We start from the raw sequence: 14,684 nt of genomic DNA on the forward strand, positions 1-14,684 counted from the left end.
TCATCCCAGGTTGAGGGTCCCACTGAACTCTGGGAAAGGATGACAGGGTTTATTGCTGCTGTTGCACGGTATGAAAATTCAACAAAACATTTTCCCCCACAAAAGCCAGGGTAAAAGTGATGTAAAAACAAAAAATGCTGAAAATGCTCAGCTGGTCTGGAAACACCTGAAGAGGGAGAAAAAAAAGTCAACAGGTTTTAAGCAGATGGGAGGTGATTTAAAAAAGTGGGAAGGTCTCTCACAGGTTGTAAGGCAGGAGAAATTAAATGACAAAAGAGTTGTCCATGTGGGGAATGGGACAAGATGTGGCCAGAGGAGGCGTGAATCACAGAATAATGAGCAGCTGCTGTCTCAAAGCAGAAACAAGAGAAAAAAGGGTTAAATTCAAAACTTGCAAAGGGAAAGGAACCAAAATGGGGCCTGGATAATGATGTAAAATTGTTGAACACGGTGTTGAGTCCAGGATGCTATAAAGCACCTCATGGAAAGTTGAGGCGGTGTTTTTCCAGCTCTATTGGAATCATGCTGCTGATCAAGGACAGAGGGATCAGCAAGACAGCAAGGCTAAATAAAGGAGATGCAAGCTGAAATGTTGGATACTGACATAAAGCAGAGCGACTTCACATGTCGGGGTAATGGGTTCGGAGTGGGGGCATGGGATTGAAGAAAGTTACTGCAAAGGGTCACGAAACTCAACAGTAGAAACAGATCCAAAAAATGTGTGTTTCACTGGAGAATGAAGTTTGAGGAATATTGCGAGTCAATAAGGTAACATTCCATAATATACGGGCAGGTTTACTGCAGTTGATTATCTTTTCCATGTCACCTTACTTACTTTGTAAAAAAATTATAGTGCACCCAGTTACTGTTTTTTTCCAATTCAGGGGGAATTTAGCGTGGCCAATCCACTTAACGTGCAAATCATTGGGTTGTGGGGGTGAAACCCAGGCAGACATGGGGAGAATGTGCAAACTTGACACGGACAGTGACCAGGGCTGGGATTCGAACCTGGCTCCTCATGGAACATGGAACATAGAACAGTGCAGCAGAGAACAGGGGCTTCGGCCCTCGATGTTGTGCCGAGCATTGTCCGAACGCAAGATTAAGCGATCCCACTCCCTGTCATTCTGGTGTGCTCCGTGTTCCTATCCAATAACTACTTGAATGTTCCTAAAATGTCTGACTCCACTATCACAGCAGGCAGTCCATTCCACACCCTAACCGCTCTCTGAGTAAAGAACCTACCTCGGACATCCCTCCTATATCTCCCACCCTGAATCTTATCGTTATGCCCCCTTGTTACAGCTACATCCACCCAAGGTAATAATCTCTAACCCCCTCGTCATTTTCTCAACCTCTTATGTCACCTCTCATCCTCCTCCGCTACAAAGAGAAAAGCTGTAACTCCCTCAACCTTTCCTCATAAGACCTATCCTGCAATACAGGCAGCATCCTGGTAAATCTCCTTTGCACCCTTTCCAATGCTTCCACATCCTTCCTGTAATGAGGTGACCAGAACTGCACACAATGCTCCGAATGTGGTCTCAGCAGGGTGAGGAATAGTTGCAGCATACCCCGCGGCTCTTAAACTCAAGCCCCCTGTTATTAAACGCTCAGACACTATAAGCCTTCTTCACAGCTCTATCCACATGAGTGGCAACCTTCAGAGATATGTGGACATGAATCCCAAGATCTCTGTTCCTCCACATTCCTCAGTGGGCAGTACGGTAGCATGGTGGATAACATAAATGCTTCACAGCTCCAGGGTACCAAGTTCGATTCCCGGCTGGGTAATTGTCTGTGCGGAATCTGCACGTTCCCCCCATGACTGGGTGGGTTTCGTCCGGGTGCTCCGGTTTCCTCCAACAGTCCAAAGATGTGTGGGTCAGGTGGATTGGCCAGGCTAAATTGCCCTTAGTGTCCTAAAAAAATAAGGTTGGGGGGGGTTGTTGTGTTACAGGTATAGGGTGGATACAGGGATTTGAGTAGGGTGATCATTGCTCGGCACATCGAGGGCCGAAGTTCTGTGCTGTACTGTTCTATGTCTATGTTCAGAACCCTGCTGTTGACCCTGAAATGAAATGAAATGAAAATCGCTTATTGTCACGAGAAGGCTTCAATGAAGTTACTGTGAAAAGCCCCTAGTCGCCACATTCCATCGCCTGTCCGGGGAGGCTGGTACGGGAATCGAAACGTGCTGCTGGCCTGCTTGGTCTGCTTTAAAAGCCAGCGATTTAGGCGAGTGAGCTAAACCAGCCCCTTTTCCACCAAAATGAATCACCTCGCATTTATCAGGGTTAAACTCCATCTGCCATTTTTCGGCCCAGCTCTGCATCCTAACAATGCCATTGACAAAAATCACAAATAGCAGAGGACCCAGCACAGATCCCTGTGGTACACCGCTGGTAACTGGTCTCCAGTCTGAAAATTTTCCATCCATCACCACCCTCTGTCTTCTCACTGCTGCAGTCCCAGTGCTAGCCACTGTGCCACATGCCACCCCTTTCACCTTCAGCAAAACGGGATGGGGCAATATTGTTTCAAGTTCTCTAAAAACAAACATCACTAGTTTAACTGAAATGACTATCATTCTGCTGATGTCACCCTGTAAAGTTACTTCAGACTGTTAAAATATGTTAGATAAATACAAATGTGATTATTATTTACCTTTGTATAGACAAGTTACGCCCAGGTAGTGGGGAAATGGGGTGCGGCCAATCATTTTTCTATGAGGAATAGATAAGGAGTTGGGGAAGCGGGTCATTCAATAAAAGAGTAGGCAAGTTGAAGGAGGCATAGATTAATCAGGGGTTGGGTTATCACTGCTGCCTCACAGCGCCAGAGAACTGGGTTCAATTCCTGCCTCGGTAGATTGTCTGTGTGGCGCTTGTACGTTCTCTCCGTGTCTTTGTGGGTTTCCTCTGGGTCAACCGATTTCCTCTCAGTCCAAAGATGTGCAATTTAGGTGGATTGGTGATGCTAAATATTCCCAGATGTGCTGGTTAGTGGGGTTTCATGGATTGGGCAGGGGAGTGGGCCTAATTAGGTTCCTCTTTCAGAGGGTCGGTGCAGACACGCTGAGCCAAATAGCCTCCGTCGGAATTCTATGGTTTTATAGATTTATCTGGCTGAAGGTGCTGTATGGCCCAGGAATATTGGACACAAGCAGGCTAGCCAATGAAGCCAATAGATACACTTTGCTACAGCAGAAGCAGAGAATCCAGGGTGTGGTGATCACAAGTTAACTAGATGCAATACAACTGAGCAAACACTAGAGGGGGCACGGGAGAGCCATATAAATAGACGGGGACAGGAAGTGAGGACACACTTCACAGAGGGCAGAACTTGGAGCAGGACACACACACACACGCCAGCTAGGAGCACTGAAGGTAGCCGTAGGTAACAGCTCTGAAGAGAGAACGAACTCACAATAAAGCATCTTCTCCACATTTGAGACTACGAGCTTTATTAAGACACGAGTAACAACACATGGTACCCAGGAGTGGCTTCAGACGCTTACTACAAGACAACTCAGTGGCAGATACAGAAAGCTCAAAATGGCATGGAAATCTCCTACTGGACATTTGACTTGGGAAGACATCGCTAATTCGAGGATGTGGTATGGATACCCAGATCAGCTGGACCAGACTGGCGTTGTAAGAAATGTCTGGAAAAGGTTTAAACAAATGTTTGATATTTATCTCACAGCTAATGATGTACAAGAAGCCTCAGACAACATTAAAATAGCAATTCTCACCGCAGGGCCTGTAAATAGGAAAGTGTATAATGGATTTAAATACTCAAAACATGAAGACAGAAACAGCTTACAAACGTTACTAAACAAATTTGAAGAGTACTGTGAGAAATTTGAACAGCAAGGCATGCTCAGAGTCCAAACTGCACAGAGACTGTGTGATGAAAAACTTTAAAAATCACGAAAAGAACAAGAAATCGCGAATGAAAAGTACAGATCAAAAAGAAGAAATAACAAGAATTTCTCACAAAGCCAAAACACTGAAACCCTGTCCAGAGAAGATAACTTACGACTTTTAGAAATCCAGACCTGGTGGGAAAGAAAAATCCCTGAAATCCGCAAAAAAATGGCGTCGCAGCACATTTTGCAGTCTCCGGTAAGCAAAGAACTACAAATCGCGTCTGCGCATGCGCCGGAACCGGAAGCCGCGCATGCGCAGTTTAAAAAAGATCGCGGTGCCGATCGTTATGCGCAGTCAAAAAAAGTCTTGGTCGCGGATCGTCATGCGCATGCGCAAGCCGCGCATGCGCAATGGACACAGAACCGCACAGGGAAGGAAAGCCGATTTGCGCATGCGCAATTCATTCCTACGCGTGACGTCATGACGTCTGAGCATCCTGACCACGCCCACTTAAAAGGGAAATGCCCGAAAATTGAAAATAAGACACTTAAAGTGGTAAACACAAATTTTCTTGCCTCAAAACACAGAAAAACGCCTGAACTTAAACCAACAGTTAAAAACAACTTGCACAACACCCTGAAAAAAGCAGTCTGCACCACCCAAAGTGAAGAGAACAAAAAGAATTCCGAAACAACAAAAGATGATTTGTTTTTCGAAGATTACCTCTCAGACATGGCTGAGTCAGTCGGATATGCTTATCACAGCATCAGCGACACGGTCGCAAAGTTCAACACGAATCAACTCGTGGTAGAAGAATCCAACCAGGATGATTTGGTTTTCGAAGAATACTACTCAGACACAGCTGAGTCAGTCGGATATGCTTCTCACAGCATCAGCGACACGGTCGCAAAGTTCAACACGAATCAACTCGTGGTAGAAGAAGCCAACGAAGATGAAATGGGTATCAAAGAATACTACTCAGACATGGAGGAGTTATTTGGACATGCTGATCACAGCATCAGCGACACCGTTGCAAAGCTCAACACGACTCTACTCATGGTAGATGAATCCAACACCATGATGCCATGGCAGCTCGTCGATACATTGGATGACAGCAATACCCTAGACGAAGACGACGCCACACAGAGAGCACAGGAAGACTCCACAGAGCGAGCGATGACAGGCTCCACAGTGCGAGTGATGAAAGACTCCAAAAGGGATGCAAGCAAACACTCCCTGGCAAACACCATGCATGAACAAGACCATGCAGGTAAACCCGCTGTATCTGAGCAACCGCAAGCAGACTATGAAAGTCTACCAAGCTCACAGGAACAAAAAGAAGACAATGCACCTCTACCCACTGCATGCGAAGACAGTGACAAGGTGATCACACTCGACGTACAGGATCACAGCGAGACTGACAGTTCTCAGCTTGTCTGTACCGACGCACAGAGCGAAAACAGTAACAAGGTGATCGCACTCGACGTACAGGATCACAGCGAGACTGACAGTTCTCAGCTTGTCTGTACAGAAGCACAGAGTCGGGCCACCCAACAGTCCAGAGAGACGATGCCGAAAGAAAACATGCAGATTTTGACTCCAGAAGAGGAGCACCTGGAGTCCAGAGAGACAACGCCGAAAGAAACCATGCAGATTTTGACTCCAGAAGAGGAGCACCTGGAGTCCAGTGAGACAACATCAACAGAAATCATGAAGATTTCAACTCCAGAAGCGGAGCACCAAGAGTCCGGAGACACCACGTCAACTGAAATCATGCAGATTTTGACTCCAGAAGAGGAGCGCCAGAAGTCCACAGACACCACGTCAATTGTAATCATGGAGGTTTTGACTCCAGAAGAGGAGCGCCAAGAATCCAGAGACACCGCGTCAAACGAAATAGAGAAGAATTTGACTCCGGAAGAGGAGCACAAAAAAAGCAAAGATGAGGAATCCAATTCTCCACAAATGATTGATGTCACCTGCACCGATGCAACATCAGATCATTCGCACCACTCTCGAGACGAAATGCTCAATGACTCAAATTATCCACTCGGGACACAAATAGAGTATAACAAGAAAAACAAAAGTCAAACGAAGCACAGCAGAAACGGGACAAACAACAGCAAGAACAAAAGCAACATGAAGCACGACAAGACCAACAACAATAGCAAGAAGCACAGCAGAAACGAGAACGACAACAGAAAGAACAAAAGCAACATGAAGCGCGACAAGACAAACAACAAAGTCAGGCACAAAGATAGCGACAACACCAAAGACAGAAACGACAAAAACAGCAACACGAACGGCAACGAAAACAACAAAAACAGGAACGACAGAAACAACAGCAATGAAACAACGACTTGTACACAATGGTACTACTCGGCACATGAAGGACAATGCCACAGCACACTGCAAAACGATGACAAGACTACAAACATGTCATGGGATGACGACGAATCGCACAAACTCACGTCTGCTCCAGAACGAGCAAGCACACCAGCATCCAAGGCGGATGAGACAATAAATCAACACCACAAGCACAGAAAAAAAGTCCATGCCAGTCAACATCAGTGAGGTGACCATGCAAACACCTCGGGATGATGCATTGGGTACTTAAAATAACAAGGAACACCAACAACATTCACGGCGGACTTGCAATATCAATATCACCACGTCATCAACAACAAAAAGAAAAAAAAAGCTCTGAACAAATTCATCAAGTTTGGACTCATAAATGTTTTTATTAAGATTGGACATATAACTACATTGGCTTTGTACAATATGCAATAGCACCATCACCTGTATAGATACGCATATCATAAGTAACTGTTTTCTATAATTTTCGTTAATGATGTACAGCAAATATGTAAAGAGAAAAAGGGGGATGTGGTGATCGTAGATTGACTAGATACAAAACAACTGAGCAAACACCAGAGGGAGAGCTATAAATACACCGGGACAGGATGTACAATTTTCTTTAACGATGTACAGAAAATATGTAAAGAGAAAAAGGGGGATGTGGTGATCACAAGTTAACTAGATGCAATACAACTGAGCAAACACTAGAGGGGGCACGGGAGAGCCATATAAATAGACGGGGACAGGAAGTGAGGACACACTTCACAGAGGGCAGAACTTGGAGCAGGACACACACACACACGCCAGCTAGGAGCACTGAAGGTAGCCGTAGGTAACAGCTCTGAAGAGAGAACGAACTCACAATAAAGCATCTTCTCCACATTTGAGACTACGAGCTTTATTAAGACACGAGTAACAACACACAGAGGAACATACTAATCCCACACCCCATCCTGAAGGACATTGTGATCTGCTGCACATCACAATATGCAGCATGTGCTTTCCATGTCACTTTGTCCTCTTTTCAATATTTGAAGATAATTGCTAAGGGGGTAGAAAAGACTAATGGAGATGTTTATATACTAAAGACTTACATGTATGCTCAGAGCCTAAGACGTCATCACTTTCCTTCTTGTCTGGGTAGATGGCAGTAAGGGTAACATCATATGAGGTGTCAGGATCCAGGTTATCTAAAACCTGGATTGTCTCATTGCCATTGAAAATCATCTGGAAAAATAGGCATAAAGCAAAGGTCAAGATTCGTTCAGTGCATGAAACCAATTTGTTTTCTGCAAACTGATTCTCTTAATTAAATGGGGATGTTTGAATTTGATATCACTCAGGGGGTCACAAGAACCTTAAAATCCTTTACCAACCCTTGGCTGCAGCCACCTTTCCCAATGGCATTCCCTCGTGGTCATGTGGAGTATTTCTGCAGAAAATTCAATTGAAGGAATAAACTAATTTGGACGGTTTTGTTCATTGCGCAAATGCTCTTCTTTGAGTGGGCAACTGAGCCCAACATCTCAATACTAAAGAGCATATGGTCCGTGCGGAAAGCAGTTTTCTGATCACCTTCTAGTACAGTAATGCCATTCAGAAAGAATGTGCTGATGTTTCTGCAGGTTACGGTTCAAAGAGCTCATCCCACCCAACTGAGTTTTGGCCAATCTCCAATTTTTCCAGCCCTGCCCGTGACTGCGTGTCCCTGTTGGGAATGGAAAATACCTGCTGTTTTCAGTGTGATCATGCCGCCTCGACCAACAGAGAATGCAACTCATTAGCAAGTGTGGAAAGGATTACAAGGATACAATGAAACATCGTTGCTGGAAAGGAGAAACATGTTCATACATATACAGATCTGGCTGACAGCGGTTTTACTTCACACTCGCATGTTGCAAGGCAAATTTAAAAATCAGCTGGAGCTACACAGAAGCAGAAAGTATGGATTTCATCACCTCTTTTTTATCCCCTCCTGCAGATGGAACCCAGCTGACTCTGTACTGGTCCGCCTCCTCCGATCCATGATCCCAGTTCATCCGGAAACTGTTCCTCGTGATGTCTGAGAAGCGTAGGTTTGATGGTGCTGGGATAGTCGCTGTGGGAGAAGAATGAGACCTTAAATGTACACATGTAGCAGAAAGGTAACAGAATCTGACGGAGTAGAAATGGTTAGGAAAGGGAGGATAGCTGAGCAAAGATTTGAGATACTGTTGCAGGCAGGGCATTCCACGGCCTTACTACTCGCTGAGTAAAGAACCTACCTCGGACATCTGTCCTGTATCTATCTCCCTCAATTGAAAGCGATGTACCCTCGTTCTAGAAATCACCACCCGAGGAAAAAGGTTCTCACTGTCCACCGTATCTAATCCACTGATCATTTTGTATGCCTCAATTAAGTCACATCTGAACCTTCTTCCCTCTAATGAGAACAGCCTCAAGTCCCTCTGCCTTCCCTCATTAGGTCTTCCCTCCATAACCAGCAACATCCTGATGAATCTCCTCTGCACCCTGACTAATGCTTCCATATTCTTCCTGTAATGCAGTGGCCAGAATTGCACGCAACACTCCAAATGTGGCTACACCAGAGTTTTGTACAGCTGCAATTTGACCTCATGGCTCTGAAACTCAATCCATCTTCCAATAAAAGCTAGCACACAGTACACCTTCTTAATAACCCAATCCACCTGGGTGGCAATTTTCAGCGATCTATGTACATGGACAACGACATCTCTCTGCTCATCCACAGTCCCAAGAATCTCACCATTAGCCCAGTACTCTGTCTTCCTGTTATTCCTTCCAAAATGAATCACCTCACGCTTTTCTGCATTAAACTCTATTTGCCATCTCTCAGCCAGCTCTGCAGCTTATCTATGTCCCTCTGTAACTTGCAACATCCTTCCACACTGTCCATAATTCCACCGACTGTAGTGCCATCTGCAAATTTAGTCACCCATCCTTGTACGCCCTCCTCCAGTTCATTTATAAAAATGACAAACAGCAGTGACCCCAAATGTACTAGTGTACACCACTAGTAACTGAACTCCGGCTGATCATTTCCTATCAACTTTGTCTTCTTCCAGCTAGCCAATTTCTGATCCAAACTGCTAAATCACTCTGAATCCCATGCCTCTGTATATTCTACGATAGCCTACAATGGGCAACCTTATCAAACGCTTTACTGAATTCATGTACACCAATCAACTGCTTTCCGCTCGACCACCTGTTTGGTCACCTTCTCAAAGAACTCAATAAGGTTTCTGAGGCACGACCTACCCTTCACAAAACCGTTTTGACTATCGCTAATCAAATTATTCCTTTCCAGATGATTATAAATCCTATCTCATATGAACCTCCTCCTTTTGAACCTCAAGCCGTTTAAGTCTAGTAGCCTGTACCTCATTATCCTCCTCAACAACATCGTCTTTTTCCTGTGTGAATACTGATGAAAAATATTCATTCAGCACCTCTCCTATCTCCTCGGACCCCACGCACAACATCCCTTGACATGCCCACCTCTTACCCTAGTCATTCTTTTATTCCTGACATACCTATAGAAAGCTTTAGGGTTATCCTTGATCCTACCTGCCAAACATTTCTCATGACCCCTCCTTGCTCTTCGTAGCTGTCTCTTTAGATCCTTCCCAGCTAACTTGTAACTCTCGAGCGCCCTAACTGAACCTTCGCGTCTCATCTTTCCATAAGCCTCTTTCTTCCTCTTGACAAGTGATTCAAATACTTTAGTAAACCACGATTCGCCGCTTGACCACTTCCTTCCTGCCTGACAGGCACATAAGGACATAAGAACTAGGAGCAGGAGTAGGCCCCATGGCCCCTCGAGCCTGCCCCACCAGCATGTTTTAATATTTTATCATTTAATTAATAATCCTGTTTGCTCTGATTCCTGCCAAAGTGGATAACCTCACATTTGTCAACATTGTATTCCATCTGCCAGACCCTAGTCCATTCACTTAACCCATCTGCAGACTTCCAGTATTCCCTGCACTTTTTGCTGTACCACTCATCTTAGTGTTGTCTGCAAACTTGGACATGTTGCCCTTCGTCCCCAACTCCAAATCATTAAAGCAAATTGTGAACAATTGCGGGCCCAGCACTGATCCCTGAAACCACTAGCTACTGATTGCCAACCAGAGAAGCACCCATTAATCCCTACTCTATGCTTTCTATTAATTAACCAATCCTCTATCCTTAAAGATTTCTCAATCCTCGAGTCTCCCACTAATCTTTGCCACTTTGGATGCTTTTTCATTCAATTTGATGCTCTCCCTTATTTCCTAAGATATCCAGGGTCGATTTTCCCTCTTTCTACTGTCCTTCCTTTTTGTTGGTATAAACTGTGAAAAATCGCTTGGAATATTCTCCACTGTTCCACCTAAAGTCTTTGCTCCCAGTCTACCTTAGCTAGCTCTTCTCTCATCCCATTGTAATCTGCTTTGTTTGAGCACAAAACACTACTGTTTGATTTCACCTTTTCACCCTCCATCTGTATTTTAAATTCCACCATACTGTGATCGCTCCTTGCGAGAGGATCCCTACATCGTTCCCTTCAGTTTCCTGAGCTGCTCCACTGCCTTTCCTGTAGTTAACAAACTAAATTCTGCCTGCAGCCTCCGGTATTCCCTCAACAGCCCTGGCTCTGGAGCCTTCACATACTTCCTATCCACTCGTAGGCTCTCTCTTACCAGTCGGGCGCTTCTGCCCTATCCGTCCTGTCCCTGTGACATAGACATAGAACAGTACAGCACAGAACAGGGCCTTCGGCCCTCAATGTTGTGCCGAGCAATGATCACCCTACTCAAGCCCATGTATCCACCCCATATCCGTAACCCAACAACCCCCCGTTAAACTTATTTTTTAGGACACTAAGGACAATTTAGCCTGGCCAATCCACCTAACCCGCACATCTTTGGACTGTGGGAAGAAACCAGAGCACCAGGAGGAAACCCACGCCGACACGGGGAGAACGTACAGACTCCGCACAGACAGTGACGCAGCCGGGATTCGAACCTGGGACCCTGAAGCTGTGAAGCAATTATGCTAACCACCATGCTACCATGCTGCCCTGTGAGTCTGGATCTAGATCAGCTGACCTCTCACCACCGCCTTCTGTGCTTCCTAGACCACCGCGGCTGAGACCTCCCCCGTATCGTCCACCTGCAGGTAGTTCAGCATCCACTTCCTCAATCTCTCGCAGACTACTTCGTCTGCCAAGAGCCCTACATTCATTCTCCAGTGTGGACGCTGCTTATTATACAAACTGACCTGCAGGTCCACCCAGTGCCGAGCATGGCCCAAGATCATAATTGCCGAATAGCCCGTATCCACCACCCTCACCAACTGGGCACTGCAAACAACAACAAAATCTAATCGGGAATACACCTTGTGAAAGTGGGAGAAGACAGAAAATTCCCTGGCTCTCGGCTGCCTAAATCTCCACAGATCCACCCACCCCCTCCCATCTGCTCCATGAACCCTTTCAGCTCCTTTGCCATTGCTGTCACATTGCCCGTTCTCGAACATGATCGGTCCAGGCCTTGATCAATAACCATGTTGAAATCCCCACCCATAATCAGCCTGAGCGATCATCCCAGGTTGAGGGTCCCACTGAACTTCGGGAAAGGTTGACAGGGTTTATTGCTGATGTTGCACGGCATGAAAATACAACAAAACATTTTTCCCCCACAAAAGACAAGGTAAAAGTGATGTAAAAACAAAAAATGCTGAAAATGCCCAGCTGGTCTGGCAACACCTGAAGAGGGAGAAAAAAAGACAACAGGTTTTAACCAATGGGAGGTGATTTAAAAAAGTGGGAATGTCTGTCACAGGGTGGAAGGCCCTCAATGTTGTGCCGAGGAATGTCTGAACGCAAGATTAAGTTATCCCACTCCATGTGATTCTGGTGTGCTCCATGTTCCTGTCCAACAACTAATTGAAAGTTCCTGAAGTGTCCGACGCCACTATCACAGCAGGCAGTCCATTCCACACCCTAACCGCTCTCTTAGTAAAGAACCTACCTCGGACAGCCCTCCTATATCTCCCACCCTGAATCTTATCGTTGTGCCCCCTTTTAACAGCTACATCCACCCAAGGTAATAGTCTCTGAACGTCCACTGTATCTAACCCCCTCATCATTTTCTCAACCTCTATTATGTTGCCTCTCGTTCTCCTCTGCTCCAAAGAGAAAAGACCTAACTCCCTCAACCTTTAATCATAAGACCTATCCTGCAGACCAGGCAGCATCCTGGTAAATCTCCTTTACACCCTTTCCAATGCTTCCATGTCCTTCCTGTAATGAAGTGACCAGAACTGCACACAATGCTCCAAATGTGGTCTCACCAGGGTCATGTATATTTGCAGCCGAACCCCACGGCTCTTAAACTCAAGCCCCCTGTTAATAAACGCTAACACACTATAAGCCTTCTTCACAAACCTATCCACTTGGGTGGCAATCTTCAGAGATCTGTGGACATGAACCACAAGATCTCTCTGTTCTTCCACATTCCTCAGAACACTGCCGTTGACCCTGTAATCCGCATTCAAATTTTTTCCACCAAAATGAATCACCTCGCACTTATCAGGTTTAAACTCCATCTGCCATTTCACGGCCCAGCTCTGCATCCTATCAATGTCATTGATAAAAATCACAAATAGCAGAGGACCCAGCACAGAACCCTGTGTTACACCGCTGGTAACTGGTCTCCAGTCTGAAAATTTTCCATCCATCACCACCCTCTGTCTTCTCAGTTCCGCAGTCCCAGTGCTAACCACTGTGCCGCATGCCACCCCTTTCACCTTCAGCAAAACGGGATGGGGCAATATTGTTTCAAGTTCTCTAAAAACAAACATCACTAGTTTAACTGAATTGGATAGCAATCTGCTGATGTCATCCAGTAAAGTTACTTGAGTCTGTTAAAATATGTTAGATAAATACAAATATGATTGTTATTTACCTTTGTATAGACAAGTTACGCCCAGGTAGTGGGGAAATGGGGTGATGCCAATCATTTTTCTATGAGGAATAGATAAGGGGTTGGGGAAGCAGGTCCATAAATTAAAGAGGAGGCAAGTTGAAGGAGGCATAAATTAATCAGGGGTTGGGTTATCACTGCTGCCTCACAGCGCCAGAGAACTGGGTTCAATTCCTGCCTCGGTAGGTTGTCTGTGTGGCGCTTGTACGTTCTCTCCGTGTCTTTGTGGGTTTCCTCTAGGTGCTCTGATTTCCTTCCATGATCCAAAGATATGCACATTAGGTGGAGTGGTCATGCTTAATAGTCGCAGATCGTGCGGTTAGGGGGAGTTTCAGGGATTGGGTAGAGGAGTGGGCCTAGTTCGTTGCTGTTTCAGAGGGTTGGTGCAGACACACAAGGCCAAATAGCCTCCTTCTGCACGGTCGGAATTCTGTGGTTTTATAGTTTTATCTGGCTGAAGGTGCTGTATGGCCCAGGAATATTGGACACAAGCAGGCTAGCCAATGAAGCCAAGAGATACACTTTGCTACAGCAGAAGCAGAGAATCCAGCGGAACATACTAATCCCACACCCCATCCTGAAGGACATTGTGATCTGCTGCACATCACAATATGCAGCATGTGCTTTCCATGTCACTTTGTCCTCTTTTCAATATTTGAAGATAATTGGTAAGGGGGTAGGAAAGACTAATGGATATTTTTATATACTAAAGACTTACATGTACGCTGGGAGGCTGAGACGTCATCACTTTCCTTCTTGTCTGGGTAGATGGCAGTAAGGGAAACATCATATAAGGTGTCAGGATCCAGATTATCTAAAACCTGGCTTGTCTCTTTGCCATTTATAATCATCTGGAAGAATAGGCAGAAAGTGAAGGTCAAGATACGTTCAGTGCATGAAACCAATTTGTTTTCTGCAAACTGATTCCCTTAATTAAATGGGGATGTTTGAATTTAATATCACTCAGGGGGCCACAAGGATCTTAAAATCCTTTACCAACCCTTGGCTGCAGCCACCTTTCCCAATGGCATTCCCTCGTGGTCATGTGGAGTATTTCTGCAGAAAATTCAATTGAAGGAATAAACTAATTTGGACGGTTTTCTTCATTACGCAAATGCTCTTCTTTGAGTGGGCAACTGAGCACAACATCTCAATACTAAGGAGCATATGGTCCGTGCGGAAAGCAGTTTTCTGATCACCTTCTAGTACAGTAAATGCCATTCAGAAAGAATGTGCTGATGTTTCTGCAGGTTACGGTTCAAAGAGCTCATCCCACCAAATTGAGTTTTGACCAATCTCCAAATTTTCCAGTCCTGCCCGTGACTTTGCATGTCCCTGTTGGGAATGGAAAATACCTGCTGTTTTCAGTGTGATCATGCTGCCTCGGCCAACAGAGAATGCAACTCATTAGCAAGTGTGGAAAGGATTACAAGGATACAATGAAACATTGTTCCTGGAAAGG

The 14,684-nt window shown here is 45.3% G+C and overlaps 1 protein-coding gene across 1 annotated transcript in view; it reads right to left on the bottom strand.

Annotated features, from left to right (window-relative positions):
- LOC119963790 overlaps positions 1-14,684 on the bottom strand; it is a 1,053,439-nt gene that overhangs the window by 819,214 nt on the left and 219,541 nt on the right. The window contains exons 38-40 of the mRNA XM_038793076.1: positions 13,941-14,073; positions 8,192-8,331; positions 7,328-7,460 (exon numbers count right to left, since the gene is read on the bottom strand). Coding sequence (XP_038649004.1) covers positions 7,328-7,460; positions 8,192-8,331; positions 13,941-14,073 — 406 coding nt within the window. The remainder of the gene's footprint in view (positions 1-7,327; positions 7,461-8,191; positions 8,332-13,940; positions 14,074-14,684) is intronic.

The sequence above is a fragment of the Scyliorhinus canicula genome, chromosome 3, assembly GCF_902713615.1.
Source record: "Scyliorhinus canicula chromosome 3, sScyCan1.1, whole genome shotgun sequence".
Lineage (NCBI taxonomy): Eukaryota > Metazoa > Chordata > Chondrichthyes > Carcharhiniformes > Scyliorhinidae > Scyliorhinus > Scyliorhinus canicula.